The sequence below is a fragment of the Symphalangus syndactylus genome, chromosome 21 (assembly GCF_028878055.3).
Source record: "Symphalangus syndactylus isolate Jambi chromosome 21, NHGRI_mSymSyn1-v2.1_pri, whole genome shotgun sequence".
NCBI lineage: Eukaryota > Metazoa > Chordata > Mammalia > Primates > Hylobatidae > Symphalangus > Symphalangus syndactylus.
In genome coordinates this window covers 65,475,320-65,498,618 of record NC_072443.2, presented here as the reverse complement: position 1 = coordinate 65,498,618, position 23,299 = coordinate 65,475,320, and the positions used below count along the sequence as shown (strand labels likewise).

Sequence of the window (23,299 nt, the reverse complement as noted above, 5' to 3'; positions counted from 1 at the left end):
ACAACTTGGAGGTTAGAAGCAAGATGGAGCTGTTTAGGTCAGATCTCTTTTCACTGTCTCAGTTATAATTTTGCAATGGCAGTTTCAATATCATTTTTCAGAGGAAAAAACTATACAACTTACCCATGATTAATCAGTAAGTTAGTGGTGAATTCAGTAGAAACTGGTGTGTATATGGACACATTCTCAAAGTCTAATTCTGGAAAGAAAGGCATTTTGTTTTTCAAATACCTACTTCAGAGGAGTTTTGTTTGCTTTTTTTTTTTTAATGACAATGATTTTGGTTGAGATTTTATTTAAAACAAAAGTTACAAAGTTGTGCTGCCTTTTGTACTTCATGCTGTGCCAGTTAAAAGTGGGGTGGGTCATCTGTCTATGAACCATGACCATTTTCAGTTGAAAGTTAGGGAAGTCTGCCTTATCTCAAAAGCCCTTGCCTTCCGGCTTCTGTTCAGATGGTATCAGCTGGAACAAATAAGCTGAGATTGCATTTGCTGTTTTTTGTGCTAATCTCAAGAACGGTTCCAAAAATGGTTTGTCAGCAGCTGAACCGAGCACAGAATCTGTGGGCATGACCATATTTCTCCTCACAAGAAAAATCACTTTTTAAGTTTCTTGGAAGTTGATTACAATGTGCTTTTTGCTCCCTCTTCAAAAGTAAGATAAGTATCGGCATCTATCATTTTCTGCTTTGGATGTATTCCTAAACAGCCAAAGAAGCGCATCAAAACCAAGGAAAAAAATGTGGAAAGGCCAACCTAAATGTATACAGGGTATAATCCCTCCACAGACTATAGCTACACAGACAAAGTGAGGTGAAGAACTTGGCAGTTATCTGGGGGATTTTCCCAGTTTGGTTGGTGCACTCGACCGTCCAGAGTTCCTCTTGTTAAGTAATTTTTTGCCTGAATTTTCTGAAAAACAGAAATAGCACTAAAGATGAATCCTGAACTCTGAATAATTGTATTATAAGTCAGAAAAAACTTTTTGTGATCAGCCACTAAAAGGGAAGTCACAAGAACAGTCTACCACCACCAACACCGCCACCACCAGAGCAAACTTGTTTACAGCCTCTCTGAGTCATTACTGTGCTAGGTTTTGAACACAGAGAGCAAAAGGACTATATTGCATGAGCTTATAGACTGGTGAGGAGACAAACAAGGAGGTGGACAGTTATAATCAGGATGGGCACCCATGTTGACCCCCTTCTTCTGGTGTTTCAGCCGTTTGATGCATCATCTGTGGACATGCAGATATATTGTTTCCTCTGTATACACTGTCTCACAAGTCACGCTGTGTATTCATCACAACTCTTCAGGTTGCAAATGACTGAAATCCAACCCAAACTGGCTTATGAGGCATTTTTTACAACTTTATTGAAGTATAATTTACATTCCATAAAATTCACTCATTTTAAGTGTACAATGCAATGATTTTTAGTAAATGTACTAAATTTTGCAACTATCACCATCATCTCATTCTACATTATTTTCATAATATTTCAAAGGGAATCTGCTGGCTCATGTATCTGAAAATTTCAGGGTGTGCTGTATGTGCTAAGGGAATATCATCAAGACTTCATTTCTGTTGGTTTCATTCTCAGCCAAGCTATTCCCTGGTGAAATGACAAATGACCCCTAGCGGATTATCTACCATTTTAGTAACCCCAGCAGAAAACATATACCTCTTTTCCAGTTGTTGGAACAAATGTCTTAGGATGACACACATTTATCCTGATTGGTCTAGACTAGGTCAGGTGTCCACTCCTGAACCAATCACTTTAACCAGGAGTGTGTGATGCTCTATCATTGGCCATGCCTGTGTCACATGAACACCCCAGCAGCCAGAGAGTGGTGTTACAGCCACCCAAAGTACACGGTCTGACAGTGGGGAGACATGATTTCCCAAAGGAAAATTGGGATTATTATTATTATTAATATTATTATTATTATTATTATTACTAGACAAAGAGAAATGGATGCTGTGCAGGCAATACAGTAGATGTCTAATCCACAGGAAAATTGTGATCGGAGTGACATTGCTTCTTTCCTTTTGAATCCCCTGTAGTGGTTATCACAGAGCCTTTTATATAGCAAGTACTCAAAAAATATCTGTGGATTGATCATGGATAGGCTAAAATATAGAACAGACCAACAATGACAAACTTTTACTTTCTTATTTTGTTGTTGGGGAAGGCTAAAAAATTAGGAATATGATTTCAATTATTAAAACTAATAAATTGGGGCTTATCTGAGAGGCCACATGGGAGCATGATGGTCAGAGAACAGCTGGATGTGCGTCAGAACTCAAAAGCAGATTGCAATCAGACTCTTCCCCTGTGTAGGGCATTAAATACGTATATATACACCCACACACACATACAGTTGACCCTTGAACAACTAAGGGGTTAGGAGTACCAACCCTCTGCACAGAAAGAAATTCACACATAACTTTTGACTCCCCAAAACCTTAACTACCAATAGCATACTGTTGTTTTTGTTGTTGTTGTTGTATTAAGAGAGACAGTCTTGCTCTGTCACCCAGGCTGGAGTGCAGCAGCATAATCCTAGCTCATTTTAACCTCTAACTCCTGGGCTCAAGTAATCCTCTAGCCTCACCTTCCCAAGTAATTGGGACTACAAGTGCATGCCCCCACACCCGGCTGATTCTTTCATATTTTTTGTAGAAACAGGGTCTAGCTATGTTGCCCAAGCTAGTCTCAAACTCCTAGGATCGAGTGTTCTTACTGCCTCAGCTTCCCAAAGCACTAGGATTATAGGCATGAGCCACTGCACGTGGACTAATAGGCTACTATTGACTAGAATGCCTTAATGATAGCACAGTTTATAAACACTTCTTTTTTAATTGAGACAGTTTTACCCTGTTGCCCATGTTGGAGTGGTGCAGTGGCTTGATTCCAGCTCACTGCTGCCTCGACCTGCTGGGCTCAAGCAATCCTACCACCTCAGCCTCCCAGGTGGTTGGGACCACCTCAGCCTCCCAGGTGGTTGGGACTACAGGTGCACACCACTACACCTGGCTAATTTTTGTATTTTTTGCATAGATGGTGTTTCACAATGTGCCCAGGCTGGTGTCAAACACCTGGGCTCAACTAATCCGTCTACCTCAGTCTCTCAAAGTGCTGGGATTACAAGCATGAACCACCATGCCCAGCCAATTAACACATATTTTGCATGTTATATGGATTATATGCTGTATTCTTTATTATTTTTTTTGAGACCGAGTCTCACTCTGTTACCCAGGCTGGAGTGCAGTGGCATGATCCCAGCTCACTGCAACCTCCGCCTCCTGGGTTCAAGTGATTCTCCTGACTCAGCATCCCGAGTAGCTGGGATTACAGGTGCCCTCCACCATGCCTGGCTAATTTTGTATTTTTAATAGAGACAGGGTTTCACCATGTTAGCCAGGCTGGTCTCAAACTCCTGACCTCAGGTGATCTGCCCGTCTTGGCCTCCCAAAATGCTGGGATTACAGGCCTGAGCCAGAACGCCCAGCCTATGCTGTATTCTTACAATAAAGAAAATAAAATGTTATTAAGAAAATTATAAGGAAGAGAAAAATATATTTACTGTTTATTAAGTGGAAGTGCATCATCATACAGGTCCTTATCCTCATCCTCTTCAAGTCGAGTAGGCTGAGGTGGAAGAAAATGTGTGTATTAGTGGACTTGCACAGTTCAGACCCGTGTCGTTCAAACCCGTGTTGTTCAAGGGTCAACTGTATATCTATCTATATCTATATTTGTCTCTCTCTCTCTCTCTCTCTCTCTCTATATATATATATATATATATATATTTGGCCTTTCTTATTGCTCTTTCGTCAGAAGAGTAATGCTAGTGAATGATATGGAATTCAGAGGTATACCATAAGCTGGCAAGAAACCTAGCAAATTGTAATTTATATTCACAAAACATTTTTTTCAAACTATGCAAAGCTTTACATCTAACAGAAAAACAATAAGCAGAATTCTAGAACCTTTGGAATAAATAATTCAGTAGCAATAGATACGTTAAAGTATATTGTTTATAGAAAGGATCAGAGTTGGAAATTGTTAAGGAACAACCTGTATTTTAAAAGTAAATTTTATACTATTTTTCCTAAAAGGAATATGGTTCACAGCAAATTTCAGATCCATAAAAACTTAATCTTCTAGTGACTTTTAAGGTTCACTTTCTTGACAGGAACTTCAAGAATGGCAAGATATTTCTTTCTTCCACCTAACTGCAATGTGACTGTGAAGATGCTGTAAAAATTTGCAAATTAGGTTGTAAATAGCAGCAGTGAAAGCATTAACTCTCATAGCCACATTTCTGGAAGTGCACTTTACATTATGCTGGAGATAGATATTAAGAAATAAACCTGAATGCTTATATAAAAAGTCCAGCCTCCTATTTTCCAAGCACAGTGGTATAATTGCAGCTCTAATTTATGGCATACTTTGTAGGATTGCTGATTAATTATACAGACCTCCTGATGTTTTATATTCTTTTCAACTTTGTTTCCCTCTGCTATGTGACCACTACAAAGCGAGTATCCCTAAATCACTTATTATTCAGGTTACCTAATTTTTAAAAAGTGAATTTGCTATTAACATCATTTTCTTATATAGCACTGTAACATTTATATGTTAAAAATTATTCTGCTCCTTAATTTTGCAGGTAACTCATACACACACAGACACATACAGTCACTCCTACATGTACACATACAGACACACACACTCAAAGATTCTAATAAATTCCTGATATTTACCCAATGTAGACATGTCTAACTGTTCTGCTTGGCTTGATCTGAAGTACTGGACACTTCAACAGTGCAACAAAGCATGGTTTGTTAGGGATAATACTAACCAATCTCATTTTTAGACTGATTATAGGGATTCAATTTGAATAATTTGCTGCTGTGGATTATTTGGAAACAGTTGTAGCACATTTTGTTTGTTGCTTGAGGTTATCAGTGTTTTCAGAACATTATCTTCTTTTCATAGTTCTTTTGAGTTTAATATTTATACAAAAGCCCCATTTACCAGATTTTTCAATAAATGTAGTGTGCTGATTATTAGAGGAGGATTTGCCAGAAAGCTCCTTTACATATACATAGTGCAAGTATCTTCAGATATTATCCTTTTCTTTGCTTTAAGTAGGTCAGGTTCACAATGAACTGTTCTCCTTAAACCCCTCTCCTTCATATCCTTATCAAATTCCCTTTGTCACTGTCGCATCTAAATTACTATCTTCCACTTTGCCACCAAGACATTTTTAATAATAGGAGCTTCCTGCTCCTTTCTTAAGCTCTTCTCTTTTTCGGTCATCAACTTCCCCTTGGAATTAGGAAAAGGTCCTTGCAGATTTGGGCTATTAAATAGGAGAGGACCCGTATATCAAGTCCTTAAATATTCTGTCATCATGAGAATTATTTATTGGAACCCATTACCTGTGCAACTTCACAGTTCTTTTTAGATGATTTGTCTGAAAAGAATAAAGGCTCTTCCTTGAAATGAAATTGCTTTCTTTGCTATCTAGGGAAGAAAATAGTTGAGTCTAATTATTTAGAAACGAGAGGAGGATTGCTGTAAGGACTTGAGTTGATCATGGAAATTTTTGCTATGCAAAACAGATCTGAAGGTACAGAAAACATCAAAATAATATCCCTGGGAAGAGAACACCAAAGTATTAACTTAAGCACATAGCACGCTTTATTGAGCTTTACAGAAAAAGTAAATACAGCTGACACAACCTCGAGACTAAAATTTTTGGTGACATCCCTCTTTATCCCAGACACTGATTTCTCTATTCAGTTTTGTGATGGGGAGAGTATTCCGAAGGCCTGAAAGTGCTGAAAACCATTGTGCATAGCTTCGTTTTGGGGGAGAATGTTATAATTTGCTTCTGAAAACTAAGTAGTCTTTGACCTCTACCCACACATCAAGAAAGGTTAGAAATCAGTCCTAATCCCAGGAATTGTCATCAATGTCTCTAAAATTCTAAAGACTAAATGAATTTTAATCCAATAATCAACATATTTAATGTGTGCCTGTTTGTATATAAAGGACTGTATAAAATGATAGGGAGACAGAGAGATGGATACGACCTTGGGGATTTTAACTGGACCGTGACAGTGGTGTTCTATCATAAATGAATGAGCTAGTAGATTCCACTTTAGTTTTCTCTCTTAGAAATATTATGAAGTTCTGGTATTAGGGGTTAAAGCAAATAAAGCAGGATCCTGCATTCACCAAAGAGTTGCGAATTGGGTGCACAATAGAATTAAAACATTTTTTGTTTCTGGCATGGCCAATATTGCTATTTGTCTTATAGAAACCTCTTCTCCTTACTAAATTATATAATCTATATAGTGGGCCCCCCTTTCTAATTAATAATTAATGTTGTCTTCCAGGCATTTTGTTACCAAGTGGTAAAGGAAGCTTCTGTGATTTCAACTTCAAGTTATTTTTCACATATTCTTTACTTTTGCTTCTGCTTTCAGACACATTAATAGGGACACAGATTTCTCAATATTAGGAAAAGCTATTTCAACAAGTAAAAATTAGAAAGCAAACAGAAAAGAAAGAGAGAACTATTTAATTATAACCAAAGATCTAATGGTAAATTTAAAGAAAATCTCTTAAATGTGGTTACATTTTTTACTTCTTGTTTTATTTCTTTCCTGTAGCCTCCAACACTCAGGATAGCATGGTAGGAAGGGTACAGGCTCTGTAGTGAGCCCTGCGCTCAAAACTCCACTCTATTTCTTGTAAATAACATTGACCTTGGATGTTTTAATTTACTTCTTTGGATTTTATTTTTCTTAACTGAAAAATTAGGATAATGATACTCCTCAGAATTGTGCAGATTAAATGAGATAATAAATGCAAGCAGCCAACAGCATCCAATAGGATGTTGTAGGTGCTTAATAAACTTCTTAAGCATTTCCATGTGCCCAATACTCAACTTACTATATTTACAATTTTTCCTCTGGGTCTCTTGGTCCATTTCTGTCCATGTCTTCTTTATTTCTAATTATTTCTGGAGACAGCTGCACTTTGTTATTAAACTATTCTTTTACAAGCTACTCTACTGTTCTGATTTTGTTATATAAAGCTTCCTGAGTGCCTTATATATTTTAATGTTTTTTCTCATTATAAAAGTTATATTACTTATTATGATGCTTTGGTAAAAGTATATGGAAGTATAGAAAATAACAAATAATATTGCTTTAAATAATATTACTTTCCCGTCCTTACCCCCATTCATCCTCACAATGCCTTATGGAATTATGTTGAAATTGTCTCAGGTCCTAAATTCTCAGAAGAAAGGAATTCTAAATCTTATATTAATGGAAACATGGAGAGATCTTGCATCAATTAAATATAGCAATTTAAGAAACAAATTTTAGACAAAACGACATCCAAACATGTCCTTTACTTTATTTCCTTTTCCCAAAGGCATGGTGTTTTCGGTGTTATATGCTTACCATGTGAATAAATAAAATCACAAAATTTTACCAGCCGAAGAAAAGTATTTCTCATGTTCGTCATACACTGTGTCACAAAGAATAATTAAAATTAACTCTGTGATCTTTAATACTCATCCAGCCCCAGGCAGAGAGTTATTTCCAGGTTATTTTAAAGGGCTTTCAAACTGTGGTTCAGAGGAAGTTAAACCTGGATCAAACCAGGTTAAACAAACACAAGTTTATTTTCTCTTTTGAGCAATGCTGCAGACAAGGGCAATAGGGTCTGAATGCAGCTTGTTCTTCAGGTGGCCTGAAATGCACAGGTTGTTCAGCGGCTTATTAAACCCAAATGTTACAACAGAAAGCAAATTATCTCTAAGGGAACTTTGTCGCCAGGGTGTCTCTTCAATAGTGATGTCTATTGCTACCACAGAGACTACACGGAAAGATCAATGACAGGTTTGCCTAAAATTACCCCTGGGGTAGATGTCTTCCTATTGACCTACATTTAAATTTGTTATCCAAAATACCTTTTTCTTTTCCCTAAGATGGGGCGCAAAGCCATCTTCTAGAGATCTCAATTGACTCTTTATAAATTGCACGTTACCACAAAACAATCTTTCTTTCTATAATTCAAAATAATTCATTCCTTCCCATCATGCTGAGAATTTCCACATATCTTTTGAAATCAAATATGTAAGCTTGGGCAAATTTCAGTTAAAACTTAAAATACCTTTTGAATTTCATTAAAAGAGATAGCCAAGGAAATTCAAACCAAAACAAGTCTTTTTTTTTCTTTTCAGAGAAAAGTCTTGGTGTTATTTGCTATCAGGTAGGTCTACAGCATACGGCCTACCCATGCCAATTAATCTGCCAGGCTTTTCTAATTTCTCAGCTGGCACAAAGCCAGGGACCCCTGTACTGCATCCATATGTCAGCTCTTGCGGTCACAGGCTAATTCTCCTGTTGATAGGTTGAATATATGAATCTTTATCTCTGTCTCTTCATTGCCACCTCACCACTCCTTCCGCATTGTGACTATTTCTTGGGCATTATATTCCAAAATTATGCTGTATTGCTTTCGCCTCAAGGGCAGGTAAAGACAATGCCTTTCTCATAAGCAGTTCAGCTTTCAGGCAGAACAGCTTAGAAAACCATAGGTTGCCATTTTGGTGTAGATCCTCCTCTGTCTAATTTTGGTTATAATTTTAATACCAAAGTAAATATTTATTACTTGGCCAGAGTAACAAGAAAAAGATCAAATGAGAGATGTTGTTTAATCCAACCAACAAAGTGGGTTAATTATAGAAGAAGTTAAAATTGCAAGCAGGCCCTAATCTTTTTTTTCCTCCTGGACTTTTATTCTTTGATACATTCCCATTACGACCCCCAAACTGTCTTTTATACTCCTCATTTGATTGTTACTATATCACCGAGAGAGCAATAATTGCAAGTCTCTGTTAGCTGCTGTTGGGGAAAAGGCCAAGCCTTCTACAGGCTGGAAGGAGGCTGAGCAGTGGGCATGGGAGGTGGTGCCAGGCCCACAAAAGCAGAACCCCTCCTGCATATCACTTCCTCTGCCCCTCGTCTAAGGGCTTCAAACAAGGTCTAACAGCCCTGGGGGGTTTCCTCTCTTGATACCTGTTGTGGGTTAAACAGTGTCCCTGTAAAAATCATATTCACCTAGAATCTCAAAATGTGACCTTATTTGGGCCCTTTGCAGATGTAATCAAGTTAAGATGAGATCGTACTGGATTGTATAGGCCCTAGTCCAAAGATTGATGTCCTTATGTAAGGAGAGGGAAATTTGGATACAGCGGGAAGACAACATAAAGAGACACACATCCGCACCATGTGATGATGGAGACAGAGATTGGAGTGATGCCTCTGCAAGACAAGGAACACCAAAAAACAAAAGGGCCAACAGCCACGAGAAGCTGGGAGAGAACCAAAGCGTTTCTCCCGCAGAGCCTCCAGCAGCAACCAACCTGGCCAATACCTTCATGTCAGACGGCCATCCTCCACCACTGCCAGAGTATAGATCGTTATTGTTGTAAAGCACCTGGTTTGTGGTGTGTTGCTATGGCAGCCATAGGAAACTACTACCACACCACACCCATTGCCCCCTCCCACTCCATTGCTCTGTTCTCTCTGTCCAGTATGTCTCGAGTGGAAACATTGAAGAGGGAGTAGATCGTGGCCTCATAACCACAGGCTACCCTAAACCCTGCCCCATGTACTCAGGCACATGCTGCTACTGGTTTAAAGTCAGGGCTCACAGTCTCAAAGGCCTGCAGGGGCCTGGTAGGAACATTAAAGAGAGGTTCAAGCCAGGCATAGATGGGAGCTAGCAAACCCACCATCTGCTCAAAGGGGCTGCTGCCCGTCTCCTCCAGCCTATTGGTGCCCTGAGGTTATATGTTGCCAGTATTGCCCTATCTTCCCATATGTCATAATTAGCCAGGAATGGGCTTTTATATGAAATCATACAATTATTAGATTGTTATTTTAATTGTGTAGAAAAAGCAAGCACATCTGTGGCTGTGAAGTTCCTCTGGTCTATTAATGACGGGCTCGCTGACACGTGCCCGGTTCTGTCCTGCCTTATGATGTACGTGAGACCTTTGGTTGGGGGATGCCTGTCTAACCGCCCTCATTCTAGGGCATCGCTGATGGCCCCTGGGGTCAGCAGTCTTTCCTTCCTGGAGCCAGGCCTCCTGTGACTTCTCTGCCATCCTCCCCTCTGCCATCCTCCCAGTTTGCTTGAGCTGAGAAGTAGTCTTACCGAAATGTAAGTTAGTCGCTCGCCTCTTGCAGAGTTCAATTAACAAGAGTGAGGTCTGGTGTAAAGAAAGTGATTTATTCCAAAGCTAGCTTGGGGAAAGAAATACAGATGTCCTGCCTTAAGTGTACCGCTTCACTTTTGGAACAGAAAGCGGGTACTTTTAAAAGGTAGAGCAGGAAACAAGCAAAACATGTGATAGCTCTGGTGCCTTATCTACGAGGTGGTCGAGCTTGTGACTGCTGGCACCTTTGTGGACAGGACTAGACTGCAAACTCACCAGGTGGGAAGGAGTTTCCTGTCTCTTGAGGCTGTCTCCTGGTGGGAGGGAGTTTGAAAAACTGAGGCAGCCTCATGGTGGGTGAAAGTTTCTTTTCTGGAGTGCCTAAGCGCATAGTTAGATGAACTTGCCCTGTAGGGAGTGTCTGGTGAAGGGGAGGTAAAAGGCTATATTTGCATTTCTAAAGGGCTAAGTAGGAAGTGGGGAACCAGGGGAATGAGAAAAGAAAAGAGAGAGAAAAGAATAATTAAACCCTCTTAGAAAAATGGGGCTACTTGGTGACAGTAGCAGTAATTATTTGAACTATGTTTGGGATTTTGTAATAAATTTTAGCTCTCAGGAGTCTAGCCTCCCTTGTAATGTGTAAATCTATTGTTTCACTTTCAGGCTTTCAGCTTTCAAACATGTTTTCTGGAACCAATCATGTATAAAAGAGAGTAGAAGCCTTTTAAGGCCCTTTGAGTTTTTTTGTTTTTTAATTGCACATAATTTTAAGTGAGCTACTTTATTGTTGATGTAACAATAATAAAGATGATTTAAAATTTAACATAACAGTTTGTCACTTTTTTGTGTATTTTGTTTGTTTGTTAAAAGGAAATGATCACTCTATAATTTCTTTCTTTGCAGAAGGGGAGAGGTGGTTTTCTAAGTTGTATTCTGAAGAGATTTATTTCTAAGGAAGTGTTTCAGTGTGACTTAAAGGCAAGCAAGGATACGCTGTCTGCCTCTACAGCAGTTAGGCTTCCTGCTGAACTGCTCAGAAAAATCACAGGTCTCCATTTTGGGATAATCCTCCTCTTTTGGGTGATAGAGTGAAGTTGGCAGCTTTTGTCATGTGTTACTAAAGCCCCCCCCCCCAACAAAGAAAAGATCAGCATTTTTAAAGGTCCTGTGTCCCCAGACTGGTTTTGATTTATAGGACTGACAATGTCAACTCTTCAATGGCTGCATCTCAGGGCGTCATATGAAGAAAGAGAGATTCAATTTATCTCATGAGTCCAGATTTGTTCGTATCCTCTGTGGATCCAAAATCTCCAAATGACAGTGAGGGAACAACTGCTTCTCTATGCTCTAGGTAATTTACTGTGTTGTGAATTAGATGACCTCTTTTCATACAGGGAAAATTAAGTCTTGTGTCACGTCTGTGTTTTTACTACTTGCTGCTTTATCATCTTTGACTTTTCTCTGTTGCCATCAGTAATTTAAAAAGGGCCCACAGGTAGGTCAGGACTAACCTATTGTAAGCCAAGAACAGATTTACATTTTCAATTCTTTTTATCTTACTCCATCACTGTTCATAAGTATTAGGAGGAGCTCAACGTTCAATATCACCCTAATAGCTACAAGTCAGTGAGCAGTCTAACTAGAGGAAACCAAGATGAGATGGACCATAAAGGAAACTTTGAAATCTCATCCAGAAACAAACATGAAAATAAAGCTATTAAAGCAGCGTTGTTGTCTGAGGTAATACCCGACGTTTGACATCTCATGCCAAGAAAATTAAGGACACGGACACACACAAGCAGTGAGTTTAGAGCCGAAGTTTAATAGGCAAAAGAAAGAGAAAGAACAGCTCCCTCTCTTGTGAGAGAGAGGAACATTCAAATGGGACTACGGTATCTGATTTACATAGGGCCCACAGATTGGATAGACCAGGTGTGACGTTTCCATAACTCGTGGGGAAGCTGGCTGGACCACCCTAATATTATGCAAATGAGGTCTTTGCCTGGCCAGCACCACTGTGTTGTCTGCTTCTTGCTGTGCACGTGGCTGGCAAGGAGGAGGGAAGATGGAGCCACTATTTTAAACATGCCTAGTCCCAGGTAGTCTTTTCCTATTGGCACAGCTGCCGGCATTCATCCATGCAAGCTTCCAGCTTGCTTGTCAATGTCTGCAGCTCGATTTTACAAGCTACTCTTTGTTAGAAAAGAAAATGATTTGGAGGCTGCTTTTCATTAAAAGGAAAACCTTGGCCAGGCGTGGTGGCTCATGCCTGTAATCCCAGCACTTTGGCAGGCCAAGGCTGGTAGATCACAAGGTCAGGAGATCAAGACCATCCTGGCTAACACAGTGAAACCCCATCTCTACTAAAAATACAAAAAATTAGCCGGGTGTGGTGGCGGGTGCCTGTAGTCCCAGCTACTCGGGAGGCTGAGGCAGGAGAATGGCGTGAACCCGGGAGGCGGAGCTTGCAGTGAGCCTAGATTGCACCACTGCACCCCAGCCTAGGCGACAGAGCGAGACTCCATCTCAAAAAAAAAGGAAAACCTTACTGAGGACTCCCGTACCCTCACTATCTGCCTAAATAATTTCTTCTTAACTCCTGTATCACTATCCTTGGACTGGATTTAGGTACTATATTCATGAAAAAAATAAGTGTAATATTAGTGGAAAAACTATTTTTCTAAGTTGGTAGAAGATCCAAATGGAAAGGAAGAAAATATCTAAGTATTTATATTGAATTGCATTTCAAATTTTTCCTTGAGCTAGCCAAATTTGTACCCCAAGGCCAAATGCTAGCTTTATAGCTTATTTCTGGCTTATAAAAATCTCATAAAACATTGGCCAAGTGTGGTGGCTCACTCCTGGAATCCGAGCACTTTGGGAGGCTGAGGCCCTCGGATCACTTGAGGTCAGAAGTTTCAGACCAGCCTGGCCTACATGGTGAAACCCCATCTCTACTAAAAATAGAAAATATTAGCTAGATGTGGGGGTGCACGCCTAGCTATTAGGGAGGCTGAGGCGAGAGAATCACATGTACCCAGGAGGTGGAGATTGCAGTGAGCCAAGATCGTGCCACTGCACTCCAGCCTGGGTGACACAGCAAGACTCTGTCTCAAAAAAAAAAAAAAAAAAAAAAAAAAAATCACATAAAACACATTAAAAGCAGCAGGTCAAATTGTATACTTAGCCTTTATATGCAGAAAGATATAGCCAAAATTATGTGATACAGCTGTGTATGAAGAAATATCAGGTACTTTTTTTTTCATATTTGGAACTGTGTGGTTATTCTTCCATTATAGATAGCATTCATCAATCTTCTACCAAAAAGTTCTATTGAGGCATCACAGAATCATCTTCAGAATCCATTCCTTCCATTCCACTTTTACTACCACTGTCACCTGAACAAGTTCAGTAATTTCTTGGAAAGATTGCACTCTTCCTGTTGTAAGGGCTGAAAACTCAATTTCTAATATCTTAAATTATTGGCTTACATAACTGGGGCATCCAAGGTGTTGACTTCCACCATGGGCAGAAATGGGTTCAAAAATGTCATAAGGTCTCTGCTTCTCTTTCTCTCTCTCTTTCTCTTGGGCTCTGTTTGTCTTTGGTTGGCTTCCTTAAGGCATGCTTTCTCTATGTGGTAGGCAAAACAATTGCCAACAATTCTAGATTCCCATCTTCCAAATTTAGCAATCCCAGCAGAAAGAGATTGTTTTCTCAAAGAGCTCCTGGTTTTGATGGCATGCTTCTACACCAATCACTGTAGACAAGAGAATAGGGTCTCCTGACTGGCCAGCTCTGGGTCCCTGCCCATCTTTATACCTAGATAGTTTGTCAAACAGCTTTCCCATTGAAAACAGTAATGCTTATTTTACTGTGCACTTATAGAAATGTGTATGTTATCGTATAGAACACATTGGCATTATTTCTAGATATATAATCATCACAAGTAATGATTTATTATGAGCTTGAGAACAGAAACAATAATTTTCACATCACTAAAAAATAGCACAAAGCCTAATATATAGGCAGTATTTAGTAAAGAAGTATGAATAAATAAGTTCAATATATCATCCCCCTTCTGTGTCTGTTTGGTGTCACCTGTATGCTTTGTGAGGCATCATAATGTGTTGTAGGACTTCAGAGTGGCAGAACTACTCAGCAGTTGTCTTAGCCTTAACAGAATCCTTCGTAATTGCTTGAAACAATGGGTCCAGGAAGGCACAGAGCTTCACTTAATAGAACATGTGGCTAACTCTGGTCTATTCATGAGTGTCTCCATATGCCCAAGCACCTGTCCCGCCTGGTGTATTTTACAGGTCAGGCATTGTTCTAAGCACTGCACATCTTTACAACAACTCTATGAGATATATATATATAGTTACTTTTATTATCCCATTTTTACAAACAAGGAAACTGAGTTACAGAGAGATTAACTTTCCCAAAGTCACACAACTCCTAAGTAGTAGAAGCATGATTTGAGCCTAGACAGTTTAGTTCCAGCGTTTATGTTCTTAGTTACTACACTATATTGCTGTATAAAAAAGTGGTTGAGTTTCTCAAAAGAATAGTTTATCAAACTTCATATTACCCCCACATTTGCATAATAGTAAGAATAAGCGGTCACAGCAATATGATGTGATTTAATGAATGCTACTGAAAATTACCCCTCTACAAACGATCTCCCTCACTGTCCTTCTCTCACCTGGAATTCTAACAGTTAGGGTCTTACCTCTTTTACTTACCTCTTTGCAAATAACAGTGGAAGAGTTAAGACCCTAAACCAATATCAGGCACTGAAATATTTAAAATGAATAGTATAATAGTTTATAAAATTATTTTGTAATTTCACAGGCCCATAGGAAATTGGATAGGGAAACTCTGAGGACAAGGGGCAAAGAGAGACTTGTACTAAGACTGTTAAAAGCTAGCTGGCTTTTATGCAATGCAGACACCAAAATAGGAAGCAGGGATGGAAATGATAGTGGGGAAAACATTTGAAGAGTGTGAAGCACTTTAAGTTAACGAAATTTTCACCTATCTTATCTCATTATAGAAGAAGGGATTTTAAAAACTGAATTGGACCAGCAGTTCTCAACTGGGGTGATTTTGACCCACCAGGGTATCTTTGATAATCTCTGGAGACATTTTTGATTGTCACGACTTGGGGAAGGGTTAGAGCTATGGGAGTCCAGTGGGTATAGGCCAGGGATGCTGCCCATTATCCCCCCCAGGACAAAGAATTGTTCATTCCAAAATGTCGTCAGTGCCAAGGTTGGGAAACTCTGTCTCGGAGCTTGCATAAGTAACTTGGCTATGCCGTATACTTGACAAGTTTCAGAGTCCAGGCTAGAATCCAAGTAATCTGATGACAAATCCTTTACTTCTTTCCGTATTCATTTCCTTCGGCATGTCAGAGTTTGATACAGGCTATGGCTTTAGGTTTTTGCAATGATCATGATACTATTTTTAATGGTGTAAGTTATTAATAGGTGTTTTTGCTTTTAAAGAGTCATCTCACCCCTCAGAATGTTCATTATGCTCCAAGCCAGTGTTACCTCATGAAAGATAAGTCCGTACATAAAACACAAATGTCACCTTACATATTGAATTCTCATATGCCAGTGTTTCACAATTTCTAGCAAATTATTTTATAAATGGAATGTGACTAACTCTTTTAAAGCTATTTTTGTGATTATTGAAGTAATTAAGATCTGTTCACCACTCTGTTTTTGTCAGTGCATCTGCTCCTTGGCAAATGAGGTATCAGATGGTCTTTATTGAGCAACTGTTATATGCGTCGCTGTGATGTGAATGAACAAAAGGCCGTCTTGTCTGTGTCTTTTTTTTAGCCAGAGCTTTGATTTAGCTTATGCTAAATTATTTTTTTAATTGTAGATTTGAGATGTTTTATTATGAGAAGTTGGTAATCATCTGTGTAAACTAATAAGAACTTAAAATTCATCGTACATTTACTTATTTTTTTACCTTGATCTTCTAGTAAATGTTTAGCTTCATAGATTTTGGCTGCTATGTAAGGACATTCTCCTTTATCTGAGTGATGTGATTTAAGAGAGTAATGTGTTTATGAGCATCTCTTATGCTTTCTTTATTGGCAGGAGGACTTGCACCTCTGCTTCTCATTTTGTCATTTTGGGTTCAGACACCTCTGTAATAGCCATCATTGAGGGCAGATTTCAGTAGACTTTGAAAAACTTGTTTTACCTGAGGCTCCATATGCTTCCTGGTTTGCAAAATATAATGAGCCCAAATCCTTCGACAGCAATGGTTAGGCCTAGCAGTTACCACCTCACTGGCCATGGCTCCAGCTCGGCTCCCTTGCCTCCACCAGGAGCGTGGGTCACCCCAGCCCAAAGGCCAAGACCTCCAATGCCAGGCATCTACCAGAAAGCAACATAGGCGCCGCCAGCAGGTACAAACTGCCCAGCCACAGGTGCCCTTGTGCCTTGTCTGCATCTTGTACCTTGATTTGGGATGACTCAGTTAATTTGCATGTTGATTTCAAATTGTCAGAAATAACAGTCAAAATACAAACAGAAGGCTGATGTAATTACTATATTAAAAGAAAATATATTAAAATGATGTTGTCCAATTTTTCCTATATATACAAATGACCAAATAAGAGAACACTTTTTTTTTTTTTTTTTTTTTTTTTTTGAGGCAGAGCCTCGCTCTGTCTCCTAGGCCCGAGTGTAGTGGTGCCATCTCGGCTCACTGCAACCTCCACCTGCTAGATTCAAGCCATCCTCCCACCTCAGCCCCCCAAGTAGCTGGGACTATAGGCGCAAGCCAGCACACCTGGCTAATTTTGGCATTTTTTGTAGAGACAGGGTTTTGCCATGTTGCCCAGACTGGTCTCAAACTCCTGAGCTCAAGTGATCCTCCTGCCTCAGCCCCCCAAAGTGCTAGAATTACAGGTGTGAGCCACCACACCCAGCCTAGCAAACACAATTTTAAAGATGAGAGAGAACCACTGCCTAGTGAATATCAGGAAACCTCTAGGAATCTTACTGACCCTATCTTACCTAATTCTTGCTATCAATCTATAAGGTGGACATTGTTAGTTCTATTTCATAGAAGAGGAAGTAAAAACTGAGAAAGTTAAGTAAGTTGTCTTTAGTGGTACAGCTAGAACCGACAGCCCTGGAATGTGAACTCCCATCCCTCTGATTCCAAAATTCTCTGTAGAGTTCTTCCACCTTCATACCCTCTCATCAGACTGAGTCATAGAGCTGGACTGGGTCTTCAGGAAGACTGTAGCTTCTCCATCCATAAGAGCCTTCACCAAAGTATATGCAGCATTTGCAACCCAGTGCATTTACATCCTCACCTGTGTTTTTAAAATGCTAACTCAAAAGTTCTATGAATTGAGGCTCTGCCCATCCTAGATCCCTTGTTTCAGATCTTTGAAAGGATTCTGTTAAGTCTAGCACTAGTGCCAAGTGGTTCAACCACTCTGAATTCCTACAACATATTATCGATTTTTCCCTTAGGTTATTTTTTTATTCATGTATTTACTCAGCCACTTAAGAAATATTTCTAGTATCTACTACATGCCATCCTGTGTACTAGACCCAGGAGGTTCAGTCTTAAGACAAACACCATCCCTGCCCTCAGAGATGCTACCATTCCATGTGATAAGACAACTAACAAGCAAACAAATAAAATTTCCAGATTGAATTTAGTGGGAAGAAATAAAATTGCTGCAGGAAAACAGGGAGACAGGGAGAACCACTGTAAACAGTGAGTTGGGAAAGATCTATAAGGAAAAGCTACCTCTACACTGAGATCACTGAAGGTGAGAAGGTGACAGCTATGTCCAGATACAGAGAAGTGTGTTCAAAGCAGGCAGAACAGCAAGTGCAAAGGCCCTGAAGTGGGAAAGATTTCAAATACTCTAGGAATATGCAGAAGGCCAGTGTGACTAGAGTTCATTGAAGGTAGAAAGATTAGAACAAAATAGTAAGCAAGAGAGGCTTTTTAAAAAGCTAGATCCATTAGGCTTTATAATAAGGCTCCAGCAAGACATTTTTTCAGAATGCAATGGCAGAGCCAAGGATATAGCTTTAAGCCAGGAGAGTGATATAATCTGATTTAAATTTTAAAAGATCATCTGGCCACTGACTGAAGAATGGATTTGAGGGACAAGAGTAGAAATAGGCAGGCCAATTAGGAGGCTGTTTTGATAGACTAGGTGAGAAGGAGGGAGTGGAAGAGATGGAAAGATGTGGGCAGATTTGAAATAAAAGGGAAATTTAACAGACATTTACCTTGAATGCGCTATCTATGTACGTTTTTTATTTCTCTGACAAGCCTCTAAGCCAAGCTGTCTGTCTTATTCATCTTTGTATTTTCCTACTTCTCTTCCGGTAGTCACGTTGAAAACAGAGTTCTTCAAAATTCTTCCTCTTCCGGGTTTTGCATCTGTCAACAAAAACATTTTCTTCCCTGCAGAAAGTAAATGTTTGTCTCTAATTGTGGGGCCTGAGGTTTACTATCCACATTTGCTGTTCTGCCAAAGTCACACTGAGTTGTGGAATATTTTAATTTTTTTTAAGTTCAGTTTTTACATCTCATTAAAAATGTATTGGCTGACATATTTCAGAAATAATTATGTTTAATAATACCTCATTTAATTTAAGGCTCTCATTTAGAAAAAAACACTTTCAGTGCAAAGACTTAAATTGATTAATCAAGGGATTTTTTCTTATTCCTCATTAGCAGTTATAAGACTAATGGTGATATACCATAAGCCTTCCCTTTGCCTAATGTGGTTAAAGCTACAAAAGAGAAATTGTTACAACCTATCTAATATTTATAATGGTTATTCCAACTGACTGTTGAGACCATTTTAGCAAGAAAAGAGTTAAAAACACTAAACAAGTCACATGTCTCAATTATGTTTATGTATAAGTGGACAAATACCCTAAATAAAGATGAGGCTGTCAAATAATGTAGCAATGATTTATGGTTTGAACAATGACAGAATGACAGAAATAATTTGCAATAGGTCATATGAGATAAATTTCACCATTTTTGGTTCATTTACTTTGATTTCAGAATTACCATTTCTGAAGATGGAAACCTCAGAATCATCAACGTTACTAAATCAGACGCTGGGAGTTATACCTGTATAGCCACTAACCATTTTGGAACTGCTAGCAGTACTGGAAACTTGGTAGTGAAAGGTAATGGCTAACCCAAAGAATTCAAATGTTAATATATGTGTCCTCATGTCTAATAACATAATCTATAGAAGTGGCATCATTCATATTAATAGGTACAGATATCACTGTATTGCTAAATTAATTCATCATGGCAAACATGATATGATTAATAATTCTTAGAAAACTGCTGGTAATGAATATGATTCAAAGGCTATCTTATTTCAGAATCATCCAATACAATTTTTAGAATTATAACCATTGTATCTATTATAGTATTGTAACTAATGTTATCTTCAATCCTTTAATTAAATTTCTCTCAAGTCTCTATAGATTTGAAATTCATGTCTAGGAACACTATTCCAACAAATTAAAAACTCAAGACTCATGTACTATTTTTAGCAAACATTGTTTAAACAATGACGTTGGTAATTTTTAAGATAGCTGTCCCATTTATTCAGAGATATGGATACAGGTTATTATACTAATAAAAGGCTTTGATCACCTCTGTGCTTTGCCTTAGTCACCCAGCCAACCTTGTCGGTTTTAACGAAATAAAATTCCCATATACCATAGCCTGGGTGCTTTATAATTCTTGTGGCAGAAAGTCCTTTATGCTCTTAGCAAAGCACCTGAGTGAAACTATTTTAATATTAGCTTCATGGCATGGGCTGGAAGTGCTAAGTAACCACTGAAAAGGAGAAAATCTTAATTTACATTTCATTTGCATTTCTTTCACTTTATATATTGCCCTGTCATAGGATTTTTGAGTTGAAGGGATGTTGGCAATGATTTGACTGAGGAAGATGAGGCTCAGGTTGGTGGTTCTCTCAAGGTCACGAGTAGCAGAAGGCGACCTGAACCCAGATCCTGATTCTGAGTTCTTCTCGGTTCTTTATGCTGCACCAGGAAACAGGAAGCCTTTCTTGTTTCTGAGTAATTTATACAGATGAGTCATATCATATTATTTCCTTCTTGCCCATTTGTGGCTCCCTTGGTGAAGACAGATGAAGGCAAATAAAAATATCAAAAAAAAATTGCCTTTAATTTAAAGAAGAAAGCTAAAAATTACCTAATTATATATTTTAGGGTCATTAGAAGTTGGAAATGTAGTACTCTTTTGGGAAGTCTTTTTATCATTAACATACTTGACCATGCAGATAGAAAGTCCAAGAGTTAGAACTAAATATATGTTTAGATTGATTACAACTATTTCAGTCTATTAATTACTTCCTCAGAGCACTAGCATCAGTGTATGATGGACTGCTTGTTCACTCTGTTTCACAGGCAAAGGAAAAAGAGGTTAGATAATACTTGTAAAGCACAGTTCTAGCTAGAAGTCTTTGCTAATGTATGACTGTCTTGGCTAAAGGAAGCTTAGTAATCATTTAGGACCAAGAGAGATGTCAATGTTTCAGAGCTGGTTAGACACAGAGCTGGGACCTGTTATAGATTATTTGTGAGTTATGGAGATATAAGAGAATATTAGGTTGACATCTTAAATCATAGTTAAAAGACAGGGATTCAAGTCAGAGTGATCTGGGTTTGAGTCTCATTTCTACCGCTTACTAGCTCTTAGGCAAGACAACTAGCCTGTGTGGGGATAATAGCAGTGCCAATCTCCTGGAGTTGCTTTGATAACTGTGAAAATCCATGTTAAGTGATTAGTGTGGTGCCTGGCACCTAGGAAATATTAATAGTTGTTTTGTTTATAAACATATTTTCATAAAATGAGGTTGTTTTGATGACTGTGGTAATCCATGCTAAGCAATTAACAGGGTGTCTGGCACCTAAGAAATATTAGTAGTTGTTTTGTTGTTTATATATTTTTAAATGGATATGCGTGTGTTCTAAATCATGTTGAAATGAACATTTATGATGTTGCCACCCCAATAGAATAATTAGCAAAAGAGAACTGAGCCTATAATAAAGAAATGACTAAGAATATGAAAGATTCGAAACAGCTAAGCGTAGAAATCATATATATGGTGTCTTATATTGTTAAAAGTAGGGTATTTTCACAGGTAGGAACGAAGTATGTTCTGTATTTTATTGTCATCCTTCTTATAAGTATTGGCTTCCTTGGCTCTCACAAGAGTTGGCAGAAAGGAGAGGACTCTATTTCCCATCAGAGTTCGTATCTCAGTGATACCACAAGCCCCAGGACAAAACTATTCCCAACCAACTGTGTAGTTCCCTGCTGCTCATCTTACACTGAATCATGGTGCAAAGCCTACAAATACATCAGGGATTAAATATGTTATAGTTGCCTGATTTTTGTGTGGTTATAAATATTGCTAAGATAGTAACTTCTACCTATTCTAACAAACAAAATAATTTATTTCTTGCCTTCTAGTAAAACGTGAACAGGTATTCACCCGAGTAAATATAGGATATAGTTTTAGGCAGTTTACAGTTACAATTTTTTTAAATTTTATTAACTATTTGTTTCTTTCAAGGTATGTTAGGGGAACATTAGTTTTCCATTAACGGCAATGATAACAACAATATCTCAAAGTAAATTTAAGTAAAGAAGTGAGTCAGTACAAAGAAAAGTACTAAATATGCATTGTTATAGGAGGATATGCAAAAAATCATGAAGATAGTATATGTGAATGTCTAAAACTAGGAAACATGACTTGAGGACAATTTCCAGGAGAGTTTTAGTGGACTTATAGATGCAGAATTAGTATGTCCTGCCTATGCTGGCCACATGATTTGCTGCAACATGCAGAACACTTTAAAAACTGAAATTTCCTAATAGGTGAGAGAACGAGGAAGGACTGAGGCAGGAAGAGCCTGACTCAGTACAAAAAGAGGAAGGCAGGGATGTATAGGTATGAGCCCTGAGGTTAAGGGATGATGTGCCCAGGTAGCCTGATTGACAGGTAGAATTCATGTGTTTCCAAGCAGAGTTATTTCTGGTTGTGGCTCCTGGCTCTGAGCTGCAGTTAGTTTCTCCACAGAGGTCTTCCGATTCTTATATTCTTCTTCTAGGTGAGGTGGGGAAAAAAAGTTTTATTTGGCCAATATGTTCATGGGAGTTAAAAATCCTGTTACTTTAGATAAGGTCAGAAGAGATTTGGGAGATCATTTATCTCCCAGTGTGGTTGGTTCTGACTCCCATTAGTATTAATGGGAAGTACGTGTGTCTGCAGAGGGGACGTCCACACTGCTAGGTCTCCAAGAAGGACGTTAATATAAACTGAGAAATGTAATTTAAAAATCTGCCCCATAAAGCACGATATAGGCAGAGAAAACCATTCTGAACTCCGCATGAACTGTGCCAAGTCCTGAATCACACATCAAAATGCTTGAGCCCTGCACCTTTAATGTAAATGTAACAGCTTAGCCCGAAATATGACTGAGTGCTGTATTTTAATTCAATTTTGAGATCTACAAAGGGACTAATTTATCAGAGAAGGTGTTCTCTAACCTTAAAATGTGCTTGTATTCTTTCCGATTTCCTCATGTGTCTGGGATTAAAACACCGTGAAGGTCAGGCATCAGAACATATCTTTTCTAACCTTTTTAAAATAGTTCTATCATTAACCATGCTTTTAAAATCCAATTCTCTTTCTCCCTACCCTTGCCCCCATGTTTTGGAGAGAGGCTGAAGATAGTGTCAAACATAGGGTCAGCAAGTAGGGGAGGAGAGGGAGGTGGCACATCTATTCCACCAAATACAGGAGGTTTAGAATAAACCTCTGACAAGCAATCATCACATGGATAAATGTTCAGATTCTGCATGAGCAGGCTCCCAAACTGCAGAATTCTGACAGGTGCCCAGGGGGCTCTTGATTATCATCCCATCATCTGAATTCCTAAATTTTACTGATTTTATTTTTCAGG

At 38.7% G+C, this 23,299-nt stretch overlaps 1 protein-coding gene across 12 annotated transcripts in view; it reads left to right on the top strand.

The window, feature by feature from the left end:
* Nucleotides 1–23,299, top strand: part of CNTN4 (contactin 4) — a 985,842-nt gene that overhangs the window by 887,959 nt on the left and 74,584 nt on the right. For all 12 annotated transcript variants that reach the window (XM_055259613.2, XM_055259617.2, XM_055259612.2 and 9 more), the window contains one exon: nt 19,344–19,471. In XM_055259613.2, the coding sequence (XP_055115588.1) occupies nt 19,344–19,471 (128 nt within the window). The remainder of the gene's footprint in view (nt 1–19,343; nt 19,472–23,299) is intronic.